This window comes from Athene noctua, chromosome 7 (assembly GCF_965140245.1).
Source record: "Athene noctua chromosome 7, bAthNoc1.hap1.1, whole genome shotgun sequence".
NCBI classification, from domain to species: domain Eukaryota; kingdom Metazoa; phylum Chordata; class Aves; order Strigiformes; family Strigidae; genus Athene; species Athene noctua.
Genome location: NC_134043.1, coordinates 26,374,915 through 26,394,166, shown reverse-complemented (window position 1 = coordinate 26,394,166; position 19,252 = coordinate 26,374,915). Strand labels below are relative to the sequence as shown.

Below are 19,252 nucleotides of genomic sequence, written 5' to 3'. Positions count from 1 at the left end.
TTTATAAGTTATTAGAAACAAAAAAGAGTCCTGATACAAATGCATTCTTTATAATTTCTCAGAAAGCTCAGTTTTTCTTCTTTTGTAAAATCCTGTAAATAGATTATCACCAAATTAATAGATATGCCTGTGGTGAAATTTTTTATGGGTATATTCCTGAGTAAATACATTCACATCAGATGATAGACACATTCTTTACATTTTTAGTAGCATCCAACAGTTATATGGAGCTGATGACTATACTGACTTTAAAATTATGTGCACATTTATGTACCTGCTGTACTCCTGGACAAGTAGCCATAAATGTGACTATGAAGTATTAAAAGTAGGCTTGCATACAAATATTGATATATGTAAAGCACAGAAGCATAGCTCTATGTTCTGAATATGCATAGATAGAGTAAAAAAAAAAAAAAAAGTATGTATTTGAATCTACTGTGAAGTGTATTTATGGGTGAACACATTTGATGTTTACATTATTACTATTGCATATCTATGCACTCTTTCTTTGTCTGGAATATACATTGCTGAACATTGTATTTATAAGTATTTTCCATATATGCAAGCCTTTAGTATAATGATGAATATTTGTATAAATTCTGCCAATGTTATCCGTAGACTGAAGCTGGAAAAAGGGCTGAAGCTGTAGCTACAGTTGTTGCAGCAGTTGATCAGGCACGTGTTCGATCACCCTGGGAACCCGAACAAGCAGATGAAGCTTATATAAAGCAGAAAACTTTGGCATATGGCTATAAAGAGCATGCTGTTACAGACCATGCTGCTGAGGCCCCAGCAGAACGTCATGTTGTCACCAAAGAAGTTAAAACTGTCTATGTTCCTCCTGAGAAACATATCGCAGCTACTGAAAAGAAGGAAGTTCAGATATCAACAGAGGTTAGTCTCGGTTTACATTGCATTCTTTTCCAAAAACTACATCCCAGTGAAATCTGTTCCAGTTTGGAGAGTGGCATCACATTCTCGACAATTTTTTTCATTGCTTTGCATAGATAAAAAGAGCGACAGAAACTGAGAAAACAATTCACGTTGAACATCCGCGACCCCGCACAGCAAGTCCCCACTTCACAGTCTCCAAAATTGCTGTTCCTAAACCAGATCATACGTATGAGGTAAGAAGTGAAAACTGTAACCAAGACGACCAGCATTCTTGTCTATAATACCTGGTAGGTCACCCATTCCAGTTGGTTTTTCTTCCCCTCCAGTATGGTGCTTTCCCAAGAAAAAGAGTTGTATACTCTCTGCAGTGGTTTTTGTTGTCTTCTTTGAATAATAAAAAGCAGTGTTGTAAACAGACATATGGACTGCTAAAGTGTGATTTGTAATTATTAGTTATTTAAACAAGCTTATAATCTGTTTAAGGATGCAGCTTCAATACTTCATGTCATGCAGAGAAATCGTAAACATTTCTCATGCAACTTGCATTTTATAAAGAGCAGAAGTATCCCTCTACAATCTTATTATGTGCATCACCTCACTAGCAAATTGAAAACAGTGCTTCTTTCTTCCTTGCAGATTACAACATATTAAGCTAATTTTTGAAGGAGAAAAAAATCCAGACTGCATAATATGACATCATCCATTTTTAATGTTATCATTTCCATTCTGCTTGACTCCTTCATATAATATTGGAAGTTCCCATTTAATTAATTTCCTCATTCAAGCATACTTTCTCTCTTCACCTGGATTATAAAATGCACTGTTTTTTCTCTCAAACATAATTAAACACTATAAAAAGTACCTAAAATATTTTTCATTAAAGATTTATGTATATTTTCCAAAGTTATTACACCTACAATAGCATTTTGAAATCTCTTTGATTATTTTAATCACTGACAGTTACATAATTAGTAGTATTGTTTATTGCTGTATCAGTCTGATCAAATGGAAAGCTAAAGCCTCAAGTGAATAAATTTAGAGGACATTTCTCATTGGTGGACTTAAGAGCTTCTTGACCATTTAAAGAACAAATTCTAAAGTAAAAAACCAAAATATTTGAATGTTAGACACATCAAAAATAATACAAGGATATTATATCTCTAGTATTCTACTACTTCGGTCTAAATTTAGAATTCATTTTTATTATATATATATATCTTCTTCGGTGTCAACAAAAAGTAACTAAGGAAGGAACTGGTGCATATGCAAGATTGCTCAGGAAATTTACTGTTTCATTTGAAAACAAGAGAACAACAAAGCTGTAACTCTTTCTTTTCTGTTCTGTAGGTTTCAATAGCTGGATCTGCCATGGCTACTCTGGAAAAAGAGTTATCAGCTACTACTGCTGCGCAAAAGATCACCAAGCCTGTGAAACCACCTCAGCTAAAGCCACACGAAGTCAGGATAAAAGCAGAGCCAGCTGCCCCTCCACAGTTTCCTTTTGGGGAGGCTGCTGAAGCCTATAAAAGTCGTTATGATGTTGAGACTAGAAAAGAGGCAGGTGTAAGCATTAAAGGTGAAGCAGTGTGGGAAGAACACTTGGGGTTGAGGAAAGAAGGTGAAGCAAAGGTATGTTATTAAGCAAATTTGCATCACTTTGACTGACTTTCATCTTAAAAATGTGGCATAGTCTCAGTTTTCTCATTGTAATTTTCCACTTTTACAGCATTCTGCTGACTTATCTCTTTGTTGTTTTACACAAATCCTTCTAAGGACCTAATATTTACCTATGACAAGCAAAGAGCCCTCTTTACCTAATTTATTTTCTTATCTAAATTCTTCTGTTTGTCCTTAGCTTTGTTAGGTGTTTATTTACTGTTCTTTAAACATCCTAGGTGACAGAAACTGCCAGAGTTCCTGTACCTGCAGAAATCCCTGCTACTCCACCCACCTTAGTCTCGGTAAGTAATTTGTATGTAGATTAGAAGAGTTACACTATGTTTTTACCTAACCATGAAAATTTGGCTTGATGTAATCTCTCTCTGTATTAGACTGACAGACATACAGTTTATCTCTGATACACACTATCCTCAATGTTTGTAATGGGGTGATTCTACAATATTATGTCACATAGTAGGTTGACCTTTGCTGCAGTGAAACAATTTCTCACCATGATCTGCATAAACATCAATGTACCTTTTCATTTTCTGTTAATAACAGTAATGTTCAGGGATCTCAAATACAGTTTCAAATACTTCCCTTTGGGAAATGTATCTTTTTTCCTGGGTACACTGCTGAACAGAACACTGTTTTGAAGTAGACATTAAATTCTCCATTCAAACAGGTTTTAGTTGTTTAATAGTGAAAATATATACTGAGTGTGATATTTTTTTGTCATACAGGGCCTCAAAAATAAGACTGTGACTGAAGGCGAGTCTGTCACTCTGGAGTGTCATATCTCTGGTCATCCTCAGCCTACTGTGACATGGTACAGGGAAGACTACAAGATTGAGAGCTCAATGGACTTCCAGATCACTTTCAAAGCAGGGCTTGCTCGCCTTGTGATTCGTGAAGCCTTTGCAGAAGACAGTGGAAGATTTACCTGCACTGCTACCAATAAGGCTGGGAGCGTCAGCACATCTTGCCACTTATATGTGAAAGGTATGTATATTTATCATTGTAGGAAAATTATAAATTTTGTTAACTACATATTACTTGTAATGTAATTTAGACATTTTGTCAGCTCCCAAGTAGAATATATGTCTTGAATTGTATTCTAGGGCTGTTAGTTAACAGGGCTGGGAAAGGCCAGTTATGGCCTGATGGAGACTCTTGCTTCCTCAGTGGAAGTACCTGGCCCTCTGAGTGAACTAACTACTTAACCTTCTCTCTCTTTGTGTCAACTAAACTCGCTGCTTAAGCACTATTAAAGGATTTTAAAATCCACTATATCATATTTGCCTTTCAGTTTCAGAAGAAATTGAGACTCGAGAAACCATTTCTGAGAAGGCTGTTACAGAAGAGAAACGGTAAAGTTACTTTCCTAAACAGACTGCTCTTACTGTGGTCATTAGTTTCGTGGACTCTGTTTATAAGAGCTTCATACATCAGCTCACTTACTTGAATTGAAATCTTATTTCAGCTATGTGGAGACAAAGGACATTGTAATGGAAGATGTCTCTGCTGCAGCAGAGGAAGTATCAGGAGAACCCATACCTCCTTTCTTCATTAGAAAACCCATAGTACATAAATTAATTGAAGGTGGGAGCATTATTTTTGAATGCCAAGTAGGGGGCAACCCAAAGCCACATGTCTTCTGGAAAAAAGGTGGAGTTCCTCTAACGACTGGCTACAGGTACTTTGAATATAATGCACGGTAACTATTTAAACATAACTTCGAAGAATATTTAATTGACAGTACCTTAGTTTTGATTCCCTTATTGATGCTGAGCCAATAACATCACTGATTTAATGAAATTAAGATCATGTCTTAATGTGAGGCTTTAGAAGACTGCTAAGTTTTAAAATATACTTTAAAACTTATATTATTCAAAAGACCGTAAAATGAGCAATGCTACATATCCTTAAACACAAATCAGGAAGAAGTTTTGCGTTTGTTTTTGTTCTGTTTATGTGGTGTTTGCATTCTGTCTATACAAATATAGAAAGCAACACACCTTCTAGCAGAGAAATAATACATTTGTAACATTCTTGAAATATATTGTGCTATAATGACCCATATTAGGAAAAACTATGTGCACACAGCAGATAGCATTTTACTGTGTTGAATAATGAGATCTCTGATATTTCAGTGCTGCTGTTTGCATCCCTTTTATTTTAGTGACAACAGAAAGAAAATAGACCTGTACTCTAGTTTCAGCATGGTTACTTTTCCTACACTGTCCTGCAGATTCATTGAGTGAGAATTGCCTGCAGAAGTTCCTCTTTTTTTGTCTTGTACAAGTTAGGAGTGATTCTTGATTAATTTTATAACTGAAGGCAAGTTCACTAAAAAGTCTGTTCATCAGAATTATAGAGAGCTTGTGCTTTTCTGTTTCTGTAGATACAAAGTGAGTTACAAAAGAGAAACCGGGGAATGCAAACTTGAAATTTCAATGACTTTTGCCGACGATGCCGGAGAATATACTATTGTTGTTCGTAATAAACATGGAGAAGCTTCTGCAACGGTCTCCTTACTAGAAGAAGGTACATTGTAGATTAAATAAATGAGAAAAATATTTCTTAAAATTAACTTTAAAAGGGAAATACATTTTAAATTGTGCTGCAAAGTCTTTGTAGCTTTGTTTGGTCAGTTCAGGAATCATAAAGGAAGATCTGGTGGCTCTGTATCTGAACGACAGAGTATTTGACATCAGGTTTTTGAAGGCCTTAAATTCTTTCCTTGGATATGGGGCTATAGGAACTTTCTCCTGTTGATGTCCATAACAGTCTACATAACATAATACATTCAGAGAGTGATGTGAGGAAAGGAGGTTAATAGAGTAATAGGTTGTTCTATTACAGGGAAAGAAGCCAACTCAATTTTTTTTTTTTTTTAGTTGACCTTGTAAAAATGCATGAAAGTTTGAGGGAGACAGAGCCACACTGAAGAAATTGTAAAATAGTCTCTACGGGTGTTTCCAGTTTGAGAACTAGAACACCTAAATAACACAGTAAAACCTTTACCTGTTTATAAAGCTCATCTGAAGGCATTGGTCTTTGTATTTTTTTACTGTTTGTATTTTATTAGCTAAAGAGACAGAAACTCTGCTTGAATCTCCAAAAACAGTAAAATAAGTTTATACTTGTTTTCTCTATTCAATCTAGTAAAACTTATCAAAATTAATGTGTTTTTAATTCTTAGCTGATTATGAAGCCTACATAAAATCGCAACAAGAAATGATGTACCAAACTCAGGTGACTGCATATGTACAGGAACCAAAAGTGGCTGAGGTAGCCCCAGCTATTTCATATGGTGACTTTGAAAAAGAGTATGAAAAAGAGCAAGCCCTAATTAGGAAGAAAATGGCAAAAGATACAGTGATGGTCAGAACTTTTGTAGAAGATGAGGTATGTCTACCACTCCATACTCATTTTGTATTCTTACATTTTACCAGTACAAATCACTTCTTTACGAGGTGACTATCTGACACATAGAACTAATGATCTTGTTTTTCCATATAGGAATTCCATATTTCTTCTTTTGAAGAAAGACTTATCAAGGAAATTGAACTCAGAATTATTAAAACCACCTTAGATGAACTTCTTGAAGAAGATGGAGAGGAGATGATGGTTGATATTTCTGAATCTGAAGCTATAGAAGCAGGTTTTGATTTAAGATTAAAAAATTACAGAACCTTTGAAGGGACAGGAGTTACTTTCCATTGCAAGACGACTGGATATCCATTGCCAAAGGTACCCCAGACCTGTGTGACATTAATCTATTTAAAATACTATCTGGTGCTCTACTTGAAAAATCCCTTAGCATCTCATTGTCAGACATTCTACATTCTACATAGAAAACAACAAATCTCAAAGGAAAGGCAGTCTTTTGTTTTCAAATCAAGCTGAATTTTCCTTTTGTCACTTAATAGAATAGTGTTAGGTTGGTTAGCCTGTTCAGAGATACATTAGATTTAAGTTGTTCTTGCTTCTGAGTATCTCATAAGTTAGTCCACAAAAGTGGAGAACACAGTAACAAGTCCAGTGTAGGTCATTTTTCATCACTCTTCATCAAAATGGGCTTTATATCTGTTTGTAGCTCCAAAACTCATGTTTGAGGCTCCTGTGAAAATGTGTTGCTTTGTTCTTACTTATTTCCAGCAAAAATGTTGGTGTTAACACATACACATAGGGTGTGATTATGCATCAGCTGAAAAAATAGGAAGTTAGAATATGTTGTATGTGTGAGTTATTACTGAATCTTTGTCTTTAGGAGAGCTCACATAGTATTCCACTGTTTCTTTCCATGCAGATTGCATGGTACAAAGATGGTAAGCGCATAAGGCATGGAGAGCACTACCACATGGAAGTTCTGCAAGATGGCAGTGCCAGTCTGCGTTTGCCTGTTGTTTTACCTGAAGATGAAGGAATTTATACTGTCTTTGCCAGTAATATGAAAGGAAATGCAATTTGCTCAGCAAAACTCTATGTTGAGCCAGTTGCACCCACAGCAACTCCAGGTTATATGCCAGGACCAGAAGTTATGAGAAGATATAGGTAGGTACACAGTAATATATAAATTTCATGAAACTTCAGTCTGCTGTGATAGACAGTCCAAAAACTCCTTACACAGCAACTAAACAGCTTAAGTTACTAGAGTCTGCATACATCCAGAGAAGTTCTAAATGCTGTTTTCATGGTTTATATTGATTCATGTGCCAACTATTTGTCTGATTTGCCTTCTTAATGAGCAATGCTGTTCCCAGAGTACCATCATTCACATGCATATCCAGCCACAGTATCAGATTTACAACCTCAGAAACCATATTTATTTCTTAAAGTATTCAGGTGTTGGAAAAAAATTCTTCTGCACTTGGAGTTTTAGTACTGTGTGCAACTCTTATTTCCCGCCCCTTGAAATAGCTGTATTTCTATGACAGAAAAAATCCTGCATTGCCATGTACTGTGTTCTGTCTCCATATGCATCCACACACAAGCACAGACTTACACAGGATTACATCCATATATGTACAGTACCTAAAACCCAAGATTTCTCTGGCTCTGGAGTATCCTAATGCTATTCAGCTGTACAAATTTCTGTCAAAAACCTAAAGAAAAGTGACTACACATAAAAATTAATTTTGTCACATTTTCTCACATAAATTGGTTAACCTCTTTAAAATAAATTATACTAAAGGCAAAAGCTGAACTCTGTTTGTCATGTCATACACATCTGTCTTATCTTTTGCTTCCAGATCTCTTTCTCCACGCTCTCCAAGCCGATCTCCTGCCCGCAGTTCTCCTTCTCGCTCTCCTGCCCGCAGATTAGAAGAAACTGATGAAGGACAACTAGAGAGACTATATAAGCCAGTTTTTGTGCTGAAACCTACATCGTTTAAGTGTTCACAGGGACAGACAGCAAGATTTGACTTAAAAGTTGTTGGCAGACCTATGCCAGAGACATACTGGTTCCATAATGGTACATCAGCCTCATTGTTGTCAACAAATAATCTTAAAAACCAATCTTATATGTGTTTTACATCTTGTTGAGACACTGTTTTCAGTGTAACTTTCTTTTTCATGCATGCCTGCAGGTCAACAAGTGGTTAATGACTACACCCATAAAATAGTTATTAAAGAAGATGGCACCCAGTCACTGATCATTGTTCCTGCTATGCCTGATGACTCTGGAGAATGGGCTGTAATTGCTCAGAATAGGGCAGGCAAAGCTTCAGTCTCAATGACACTGAGTGTGGAAGGTATCTACTGTGCACACTGAGGAGTGTTTATTAAAAACCATGGTTACGTCAGTTCCTCTTGTGATATCTTACCCTTGCTCTTTCAGCTAAGGAAGACCTAGTCAGACCACACTTTGTGGAAAGGCTGAAGAATGTTAGCGTAAAAGAGGGCTCCAGACTGGAGATGGCAGTGAGAGCTACTGGTAACCCTAATCCTGACATTGTATGGCTGAAGAACAGTGACATCATTGTACCTCATAAATATCCCAAAATAAAGTAAGCAATTTTATTTTCTTTAAATAGTAAAGGAGTTCCTTTCCAGAATCACCATTCTGTAAAGTGCCTCCTACAGTGTGCTGAACACCCTTGCTTCCGTAGAAGGGATTCACTAAGGGCTTAGTCCAATGGCTACTGAAACTGCTAACAGCTTTTGCTTTGCAGCAGGGCTAAGAGATATAAAATATTTTGTAAGACTCGCTCCATTTTTTTCCAGATAGTGTATTTTGTATTCTGCAAAGCCAATACTTTTACAACAGAGATTTAGGAACCTTTGTCTCTGATTTTGAAGCCCTCTGCAGGCAAAACTGCCATTGAATTCCAGGCTGGTTTTTATTATCCTTATCTGTTTGATTCTTAGGCACTGCACTCATAAACATGAATAAATGTAAACAGCATGTTTAGTTCCTGGGAGATTTGCCTCTGGAGGCTTTGACCTAATTTTGGAGAAGGGCAAAAGTGAATGACAAAGAAGTACAAAAAAGTTTAAATAAAATTGTTTTAATATTTCAGGATTGAGGGAACCAAAGGGACAGCTGCCCTTAAAATTGAATCTACTGCCAGGCAAGATGCTGCATGGTATACTGCTACTGCTATCAATAAAGCTGGGCGAGACACTACTCGGTGCAAAGTAAATGTTGAAGTTGAACATGCAGAACCTGAACCAGAAAGGAGGTTAATCATTCCAAAAGGAACTTACAAAGCCAAGGAGATTGCAGCACCAGAGTTAGAGCCTCTCCATCTGCGTTATGGTCAGGAGCAATGGGAGGAAGGAGATCTATACGACAAAGAAAAGCAACAGAAACCATTCTTTAAGAAAAAGCTCACATCTTTACGGCTAAAGCAATTTGGCCCAGCACACTTTGAATGCAGGCTTACACCAATTGGTGACCCAACCATGGTGGTGGAGTGGTTGCATGATGGCAAACCCTTGGAAGCAGCTAACAGACTCCGCATGATCAATGAGTTTGGGTACTGTAGCCTGGACTATGGAGTAGCCTATTCCAGAGATAGTGGAGTGATCACTTGCAGGGCAACTAACAAGTATGGTACAGACCATACATCTGCTACTCTGATTGTGAAGGATGAGAAAAGCCTTGTGGAAGAATCCCAGTTGCCAGAAGGCAGAAGGGGACTGCAGCGAATTGAAGAGTTAGAAAGAATGGCCCATGAAGGTGCTCTTCCTGCAGTTGCAGTGGACCAAAAGGAAAAACAAAAACCAGAAATTGTTTTGGTTCCTGAACCTGCAAGAGTCCTGGAAGGTGAAACAGCACGATTCCGCTGCCGTGTGACTGGCTATCCTTTGCCCAAGGTCAACTGGTACCTCAATGGACAGCTTATTCGTAAGAGCAAAAGGTTTAGACTCCGTTACGATGGAATCTACTACCTGGATATTGTGGACTGCAAATCATATGACACAGGAGAGGTGAGAGTCACAGCAGAGAATCCAGAAGGCTTTATTGAACATAAGGTGAAACTTGAGATCCAGCAGAGGGAAGACTTCAGATCTGTTCTTCGTCGTGCTCCTGAACCCAGACATGAGCCTGTAGTGACAGAGCCTGGAAAACTTCTCTTTGAGGTACAGAAGGTAGACAAACCTGCAGAAGCAACAACCAAAGAAGTGGTGAAACTGAAAAGGGCTGAAAGAATCACTCATGAGAAGCTTTCAGAGGAATCTGAAGAGCTGCGTAGTAAATTCAAGCGTAGGACAGAAGAGGGCTATTACGAAGCCATCACTGCTGTGGAGCTTAAGTCTCGTAAAAAAGATGAATCATATGAAGAAATGTTAAAAAAGACAAAAGAAGAACTTCTTCACTGGACCAAAGAGATCCCAGAGGAAGAGAAGAAAGCACTTCCTCCTGAAGGCAAAATCACCATTCCAACATTCAAACCAGAGAAGGTTGAGCTTAGTCCAAGCATGGAGGCTCCCAAGATATTTGAACGAATTCAAAGCCAGACTGTAGCCCAGGGGACAGATGCACACTTCCGTGTCAGAGTGGTGGGCAAACCAGACCCCGAGTGCCAGTGGTTCAAAAATGGTGTGCAGATTGAAAGGACTGATCGTGTGTATTGGTACTGGCCTGAAGATAATGTTTGTGAATTAGTCATCAGAGATGTGACTTCTGATGATTCTGCCAGCATCATGGTGAAAGCATTCAATATAGCTGGTGAAACTTCTAGCCATGCTTTCCTGTTAGTACAAGGTAATTTAAATTCTCCTACTTTTATGCTACTGCTTATCATAGTGTGTTAAGTCTATACGGTCAGTGCACTGTTGACTCACTGCATATTGTTTTGCAGCCAAGCAGTTAATCAGCTTCACCCAGAAGTTACAAGATATTGTGGCTAAAGAGAGAGACTCCATGGCAACATTTGAATGTGAGACATCAGAACCCTTTGTCAAAGTGAAATGGTTTAAGGATGGAATTGAGATTCATTCTGGAGACAAATACAGGATGCACTCAGACAGAAAGGCTCATTTTCTTTCTGTGCTAGCAGTTGAAATGTCTGATGCTGATGACTACAGCTGTGCACTGGTAGAAGATGAATCCATAAAAACTACTGCAAAGCTTACTGTTGAAGGTGAGAAGCACACGGCTCTGTACTGTACAGTACTGTCGAAGTGAAATCAGCTTCAGGAAGAAGTAAAACAATTTAAACTGATGCACTAAGAAACGTTCAAGCTGCTTTCATATTCTTGGAATCCAGTATGAAAGTTTGGAGATATATTTATGTAAAATGGTTATGCTGTAGATAAATTTCCTGGGGCTCATTTAGTAAGAAATGTTTTCATCAGGGGCATCTGAGCTTAATCATGAATGTAATTATTTTTGCCTGTAGGTGCTGTGGTAGAGTTCATTAAAGAACTTGAGGATGTTGAAGTACCAGAATCCTTCTCAGGTGAACTTGAATGCGAGGTTTCCCCAGAAGATGTGGAGGGGAAATGGTATCATGGTGACGTTGAACTCACTTCTAATCATAAATATGTGATTGCATCCCGCCGTGGTCGCCAAATTCTCACTATTAAAGATGTTAATAAAGATGATCAAGGAGAGTATAGCTTTGTTGTTGATGGAAAAAGGACTCGCTGCAAACTGAAGATGAAGCGTAAGCATTTCTAATACTATGTTTTCTATATATTATAGCTTCTATATATTATAGCTATATTACTATATCCCATACTGCCTTAATAATCAACATTCTTCTTATCTGTTATGAGGATCAACTAACTTCATTTCATTCCGCAGCTCGTCCTATGGCTATACTTCAAGGACTTACTGATCAAAAAGTTTGTGAAGGAGATATTGTACAACTTGAAGTTAAAGTCTCCCTAGAAAATGTGGAAGCTGTCTGGATGAAAGATGGGCATGAAATTCAATCAAGTGATCGTATTCACATTGTGTTGGATAAACAGTCACACATGTTGCTGATAGAAGATGCTACAAAGGAAGATAGTGGAACTTACTCTTTTAATGTTCCTGGTCTTGGACTGTCAACCACTGGACGGATCACAGTGTACAGTAAGTCATTATCATGATTTTGAAGGTGTGTTTAATTTTTAGGTCCTTTAGGATTACTTTCTAAAGGCATAGTTTTTTCATGATTAATGTTTTTTTAACTTGACAGGTGTGGAAATAGTGGTGCCTCTAAAAGATGTTCACGTAGTTGAAGGAACAAAAGCTATCCTCGAATGCAAAGTTTCAGCACCTGATGTGTCTTCCTCCAAATGGTACCTAAATGATCATCAGATAAAGCCTGATGAACGTGTACAAGCTGTATGTAAAGGCACTAAGCAGAGGCTGGTGCTTACCAGAACCCATGCATCAGATGAAGGACATTATAAACTAATGGTTGGCAAAGCTGAAACAAGTTGCAATGTCACAGTTGAAAGTAGGTTTCCTTTAAGATGCACGGTTCTCTGTGAAATTTCTTTAAATGCAAAACTGTGGAAACAACTAATATATTTGTAATGTGTTTTTTAAAATAGAAATTCAGATTATTAGAGGTCTTCATGACATCACCTGCACTGAAACACAGAATGTATCCTTTGAGGTCGAGCTGTCCCATTCAGGAATTGATGTAATTTGGCATTTCAAAGGCCGAGAAATTAAGGCTGGTCCTAAATATAAAATTGAAGCACGTGGCAAAATACATAAATTGACAGTGGTGAAGATGATGAAAGATGATGAAGGAGAATATGTATTTTATGCTGGAGAGAAGAAAACATCTGGAAAGCTTATAGTAGCAGGTTAGTAGGGTTAAAGTCCAAGATTTTTAGTTCACTGTGACTTGAAAACAATGTTCAAAGCGCTGTATTTTGTAATTGTAGCAATTCTGCTGTTTCTGTACTTTTTTTTTGTCTTTTAATTTATCTTTTTTCCCATGTTGTTCTTGCTTTTTTGTGATTGGTATAATTTTAATTCAAAAAACCTTTTAATTAAGTGCTAGTATATTTTGCTAAATTAGAGCTAAATATGGAATGCTGTAGTATGCTTTTGTTGTAATTAAGATTAAAAAGTAGTTTTTGTCTTGAATGTTCTGTATATGTGTACTGACAATAAAAATAATAAATATGAATAACTTAGGATAGAAGTAAGAAACATATTTTTGTGATGTTCAGGTCACATTCTATTCTTGATATTTCAAGAATATTTATGGGCATGCTGCAAATCAGGGCAGAGAATTCCAGCATCTACTTTTCACTTGGTTGCATTTCCAGATGGGGGAATGTTGAACAGCAACACAACAAAAACATGTGCTTTTGCTTCCCAACAGGTGGTGCTATTTCAAAGCCCCTTACTGACCTGACTGTGGCTGAGTCCCAGGCAGCTGTTTTTGAATGTGAAGTGGCAAATCCTGAATCAGATGGCCAGTGGCTAAAAAATGGTAGACCATTACCTATGACAGATCAGTACCGTTCTGAATCTGATGGTGTAAAGAGAAGGCTCAATATCCCTGTCACGAAACTGGATGATATGGGTGAATATAGCTATGAAATAGCAAGTTCAAAGACATCTGCCAAACTGAAGGTTGAAGGTCAGTATTTTTTATAACTAATGGATGTCTTTAAGATGTCTTTAAGACTCAGTCCAGTATCACTCACTGTGTCTTGGGTCAGGCCCTAAGATACAAGCATTTTTTGCTTCATATTTTGAAAATATTTTTATATTATGATGCGCTTTCTGAGGTAGCAAGCTGTGAGAGACCCTCATCTGAGCAGGACGTGACACAAGCTTACTCTATTTTGGACTCTCCATACTTGGAATTTAGCATGGTATTTTAATAAAAACACTTTTTACTCAAGTTACAGGCTAACAGGTATTAGAAATTCACTCTTTGCTAGTTGTGCAGTAAACACATAAAAAAAAATAAAAATCCCTGTTTCTCATGGATGCTACAAGTTAATGTTCCTTTTTGTGTTCCCAAGCACACTATTTCAGTGGAAACTGTATAAATCAATATATACATTCTAGATTTTAAAATTAAGCACCATGATTCAGTTTTATTAAGAAGATTATAATTACTATAATATTTTTTTTTTTGGTCTGTTTTGTAAGTGGTTTTGTTTTTTTTTTTTTCCTAGCTGTTAAGATAAAGAAGACACTAAAGAACTTGACTGTGACAGAAACACAGGAGGCAGTTTTCACTGTAGAACTGACCCACCCTGACGTGAAAGGAGCTCTGTGGATTAAAAATGGTGTTGAACTTGAATCAAATGACAAATATGATATTTCAGTGAAAGGAACTGTTCACACACTGAAAATCAAACACTGTGTTGTCACTGATGAGTCTGTTTATAGCTTTAAGCTTGGAAAGATAGGAGCAAATGCCAGACTTCATGTGGAAAGTAAGTCAATCTGGTTTGAATATTTGCTTTAATGTGTGGTTTGAAATTCAAATCAAACACATGCTGAATCTTGCTAAATTTTTTCCTCAAGCTGTCAAGATCATCAAAAAGCCAAAGGATGTGACTGCTTTGGAAAATGCTGTTGTCTCCTTTGAACTGAGTGTATCCCATGACACTGTACCAGTCCGGTGGTTCCACAAAAATGTTGAGCTTAAACAAAGTGATAAATACAAGATGATCTCTCAAAGGAAAGTTCACAAGCTTATGCTGCATAACATATCTCCTGCTGATGCTGGGGAATACACAGCTCTTGTTGGGCAAATTGAGTGTAAAGCAAAACTGTTTGTGGAAAGTAAGTATTGTAAGTTTGTAAGAAAGTAAATATATGAATTGCTAGACCAACTCATATTGAACAACTTGACCTGACACTTCATAGCCTGTTACCCTTGTTTTTTTGCAGTCTTACACACACTGATTTTTTAAAAAAACTTTTGTCTTTTTTTTCCCCCTTTTAGCCATACACATCACAAAGACCATGAAAAATATTGAGATTCCTGAGACCAAAACTGCTTCTTTTCAATGTGAAGTTTCTCATTTCAATGTGCCTGCTGTCTGGTTGAAAAATGGTGTGGAGATTGAAATGAGTGAAAAGTTCAAAATAGTGGTCCAGGGGAAACTCCATCAGCTCAATATCATGAACACAAGCAGTGAAGATTCTGCAGAATACACATTTGTCTGTGGAAATGACAGAGTCAGTGCAACTCTGACCGTAAAACGTACGTAAAAATTAAATTAGCCAGAATATTTTACAGTTACCAATAATAGAGTTTGTGTTAATACATGAACTTGGTGCAATTCAGACAAAACCAGCACTGCTGTAAAGGAGTTTTCAAATAACCCTGAACAGCCTTGATTACATTTTTAAAAGAGATCTAGAAACACTGACCTTGAAAGTTCAGGCCAACATGCCTAAACTCCAAGTCACCGTAGGAGACAGAATATGGGTTCCTATGTCATTTGGAAGTTTTGGGAAATTTAATTGTCATTGATTCTGGAGACGGAGCCTTCCTTTTAATTATAACAAAAATCAGAATCTGTTTTAAAGAATTTTAATAATCTCAGATCCAGTTAACATGTGTTTCAATAAAGCAAAAAAGAACAAAAAACACCAAACCATGTCCATTTCTTTTCTTTTAGCCATCCTAATTACCTCCATGCTAAAAGACATCAATGCCGAAGAGAAAGATACAATAACATTTGAAGTTACTGTTAACTATGAAGGAATCTCATATAAATGGCTAAAGAATGGGGTAGAAATAAAATCAACTGATAAATGCCAGATACGAACAAAGAAGCTCACACACTCCCTCTCCATAAGGAATGTGCATTTTGGTGATGCTGCAGAATACACTTTTGTTGCTGGAAAAGCAGCTTCATCGGCCACTTTATATGTGGAAGGTATTTGCCCTCTCAGTTGGTATATTTAGTGACTTCTATTGGCTTAAATAGCATCATGGCACTCATACTACTTTTTTTCTGCCCTAGCTCGTCACATTGAATTTAGGAAGCATATTAAAGACATCAAGGTTGTGGAGAAGAAGAGGGCTATTTTTGAGTGTGAAATTTCAGAACCTGACATTCACGTCCAGTGGATGAAGGATGGACAAGAACTCCAGATTGGTGACAGGTGAATGATTGCTTCTACACCATATAGACTTTTGTTATGTATTTTCTTCCAGGAAATAACTTGCTCATTTTATTTTCTGATGTCCTTAGGATGAAAATTCAGAGAGAAAAGTATGTCCATCGTCTCATCATTCCTTCCACAAGAATGTCTGATGCTGGTCAGTACACTGTAGTAGCAGGTGGAAACACATCCAGTGCCAATTTGATAGTGGAAGGTCGTGACATTCGTATCAGAAGCGTCCGTAAAGATATTCAGGTACGGCCTATACAGAAGAATAAATATTTCATAACTTTGTCACTCAAAGAATAATGCAAAGGAAGTGCAATCATATCAATCCAGTAAGAATTCTAACACAAAAATCTGTATTCATAAGGTCAGGGCCTTCTTCTAGGAAACTGAAATGTGTGACCATCTGTAAAAACAAATGCTATTTCTAATATTTATTCTACTTGTTCAAAGGTCATTGAGAGACAAAGAGCTGAAATTGAATTTGAAGTCAATGAAGATGACATTGAACCACAGTGGTACAAGGATGGTATTGAGATCAACTTCCAATATGAGGAAAGATACAGTTATGTGGTGGAAAGGAGAGTTCATCGAATGAGCATCTTTGAAACCACTTACTCTGATGCTGGAGAATATACTTTTGTTGCAGGACGGAATAGGAGTTCTGTTGTTCTCTATGTGAATGGTATGTATCCCTGCAAACAATGCTTTGACTGTATTTATTACCCTCTGTTGTTCTGATTTCTATATAACTTTTCTAAATTCTAACTCTGAAAATAAAATTTAAAAATTAAATCCAAAGAGAATCTTATGTCTGGAACGCTACCAAAATCCTCATGTACATGGGTGTTTCTTGCTCTACTGAAAATAGCTGTCTAGCTGATGAAAATGCTATAGCAGTTCTTTTCCCCAGTGTATTTATTTAGATCAGGAAATTCTCAAGTCCAAACAAAGGTAATTTGTTCATATGGAAAAATACATATTGCCAGAGGAATCAACCTAACAATTCTTGGACACATTCTGCCAGAAAACACTTAGGCCAACACAGCTAATTATTGTAAGGCACTTCCTGCTAGATCATTCACTGTATCAAGGAAAAGGGCAGATTTTTGTGAGCACACAAGTTTGGGAATAATAAGATTTAAAAAATATATATATATATATATCCTTGCTAATATTTTTGAAGTCTTGATAAATATCAGTAATGAGTTTTCTCTCTATCATTCTTTCTCCCCTCCCCTTTCCCCGTCACTCCCCTGCAATTTGCAGCTCCAGAGCCACCCCAGATTATTCAGGAGCTAGAGCCAACCACTGTGGAGTCTGGCAAACCTGCCCGCTTCTGTGCTATGATATCAGGCAAACCTCAGCCCAAAATCTCCTGGTACAAAGATGATCAACAACTTTCTCCAGGTTTCAAGTGCAAATTTCTTCATGATGCACAAGAATATACTTTATTGCTGATAGAAACTTTTCCTGAAGATGCAGCAGTGTACACCTGTGAAGCAAAAAATGACTACGGAGTTGCTACAACTTCAGCTTCACTTTCAGTGGAAAGTGAGTTTCCCATGCTCATAGCAGTGTCAGTGAAATGAGATTGTCAACACGTTTGTGATCTTCTTCATCTTTAAAAATGATATTTTTCTTATCCTTTAGTCCCAGAAGTTGTTTCTCCTGAGCTAGAAGTGCCAGTGTATCCACCTGCTGTCATAATACCACTGCGTGATGCTGTTACATCCGAGGGACAGTCTGCTTGTTTTCAGTGCAGAGTTACAGGGACAGGTGGGTTTAATGAAATCCTGTATATCTTTTCATCTCTCAGAATTTTTCATCTTGAACTCATAAAAAAATGCAACAGTATATGTGCTGGGATAAGTCTTTCCCTAGTTATTTGATGCACACACACATATCAAAGTGTTATTTGCTGACAACTATCAGTTAAGCAAGTCATATGTCAAAGGTGGCATCAAGCATGGAAATTATAAACTGTCATAAACATTAAGCATTTCTAAAAAGAAGGTCTGTTTCAAAAAATTTGTCTTTGGAGACTTCTCAGCATTTCAAATGCTAACTGATGTTGGAAAAATGTCAGTGAGTAAAATGCAGAGTCTCAAAACACAGTATGATGGTGGAAAAGTATTATCGTGTTAAATGAACATAATGAAGTTCCTGATGACATACAGTGTCATGATTTTCCTTAAATAATTTACTAGTTTCAGTTACATAGAACATCCTTCTACAATTAAGATAATTATTTCCAAGTTAACACAAAGCCATATAAAACTACCTTTCCTCACTTCAAAAATGGCCTTGAATATGACCAATAATAAAATATTCACATGATAAACTGCAGAATATGATCCAGTTCCAATCCCAAAGAATTTACAATTACTTAAAGGTAAATAAAACTCTAAATTTAAAAATCATTCTGAGTGATAGCTGTGTAAAAATCCACATAAAATTGATAATAGACATAGATATGAAAATAGATGTAATTTGCATTTTCATCACTTGAAATCAAACTACTTTTTTTTTTTTTAAAAAAAGAAAGCTTTACAACAAATATGATTCTGATCTAGAAGTGGTGCTAAATCTAGAAAAATACATGTTGGAAAGACTGGCCTGCTCTTTGTGAAAAGCATACTATTGTAACTTTTTCTACAAAAACTGTATCTATATGAATGTGAAAGCTGCATGTACAGGACAGAGCATAAGGATACTTTCATCTAGGTCCCCTTTCATAGAATCATATAATTGTTTAGGTTGAAAAAGACCTTTAAGATCATCAAGTTCTACCTAAACCTAATGCTGCCAAGTCCACCACTATACCATGTCCCTAAGTGCCACATCTACACGTCTTTTAAATAGCTCATGGGATGGTGACTCAACCACTTGCCTGGTCAGCCTGTCCCTATGCTTGACAGACCTTTTAAGTGAAGAAATTTTTCTTATTGAAAATTTCCTTTATTGAATAATGTATGCGAATGGAGTTGCATATCTCTAACTTGTGTTGTGAAAACCTTTTATATTAGGTTAGATAATACATGATTGCAAATACAGTTGTTTAAGAATACACACTATGCAGCTGGCTATTGAAAACAATGTCTCTTTCTTCTGATAACAGTCGTAGCACACTATTTATGT

General features: G+C 36.9%; 1 protein-coding gene across 1 annotated transcript in view; it reads left to right on the top strand.

Annotated features, from left to right (window-relative positions):
- Window positions 1-19,252, top strand: part of TTN (titin) — a 242,029-nt gene that overhangs the window by 15,530 nt on the left and 207,247 nt on the right. Inside the window, exons 13-42 of the mRNA XM_074911579.1 lie at window positions 619-894; window positions 1,008-1,127; window positions 2,242-2,523; window positions 2,790-2,855; window positions 3,297-3,555; window positions 3,863-3,923; window positions 4,037-4,249; window positions 4,958-5,100; window positions 5,759-5,964; window positions 6,079-6,309; window positions 6,869-7,113; window positions 7,812-8,035; window positions 8,151-8,315; window positions 8,402-8,570; window positions 9,084-10,774; window positions 10,872-11,153; window positions 11,412-11,678; window positions 11,819-12,091; window positions 12,198-12,461; window positions 12,559-12,819; window positions 13,347-13,607; window positions 14,155-14,418; window positions 14,510-14,770; window positions 14,934-15,194; window positions 15,616-15,876; window positions 15,964-16,105; window positions 16,195-16,360; window positions 16,565-16,796; window positions 17,381-17,665; window positions 17,765-17,890. Of these exons, the coding sequence (XP_074767680.1) occupies window positions 619-894; window positions 1,008-1,127; window positions 2,242-2,523; window positions 2,790-2,855; window positions 3,297-3,555; window positions 3,863-3,923; window positions 4,037-4,249; window positions 4,958-5,100; window positions 5,759-5,964; window positions 6,079-6,309; window positions 6,869-7,113; window positions 7,812-8,035; window positions 8,151-8,315; window positions 8,402-8,570; window positions 9,084-10,774; window positions 10,872-11,153; window positions 11,412-11,678; window positions 11,819-12,091; window positions 12,198-12,461; window positions 12,559-12,819; window positions 13,347-13,607; window positions 14,155-14,418; window positions 14,510-14,770; window positions 14,934-15,194; window positions 15,616-15,876; window positions 15,964-16,105; window positions 16,195-16,360; window positions 16,565-16,796; window positions 17,381-17,665; window positions 17,765-17,890 (7,957 nt within the window). The remainder of the gene's footprint in view (window positions 1-618; window positions 895-1,007; window positions 1,128-2,241; window positions 2,524-2,789; window positions 2,856-3,296; window positions 3,556-3,862; window positions 3,924-4,036; window positions 4,250-4,957; window positions 5,101-5,758; window positions 5,965-6,078; window positions 6,310-6,868; window positions 7,114-7,811; window positions 8,036-8,150; window positions 8,316-8,401; window positions 8,571-9,083; window positions 10,775-10,871; window positions 11,154-11,411; window positions 11,679-11,818; window positions 12,092-12,197; window positions 12,462-12,558; window positions 12,820-13,346; window positions 13,608-14,154; window positions 14,419-14,509; window positions 14,771-14,933; window positions 15,195-15,615; window positions 15,877-15,963; window positions 16,106-16,194; window positions 16,361-16,564; window positions 16,797-17,380; window positions 17,666-17,764; window positions 17,891-19,252) is intronic.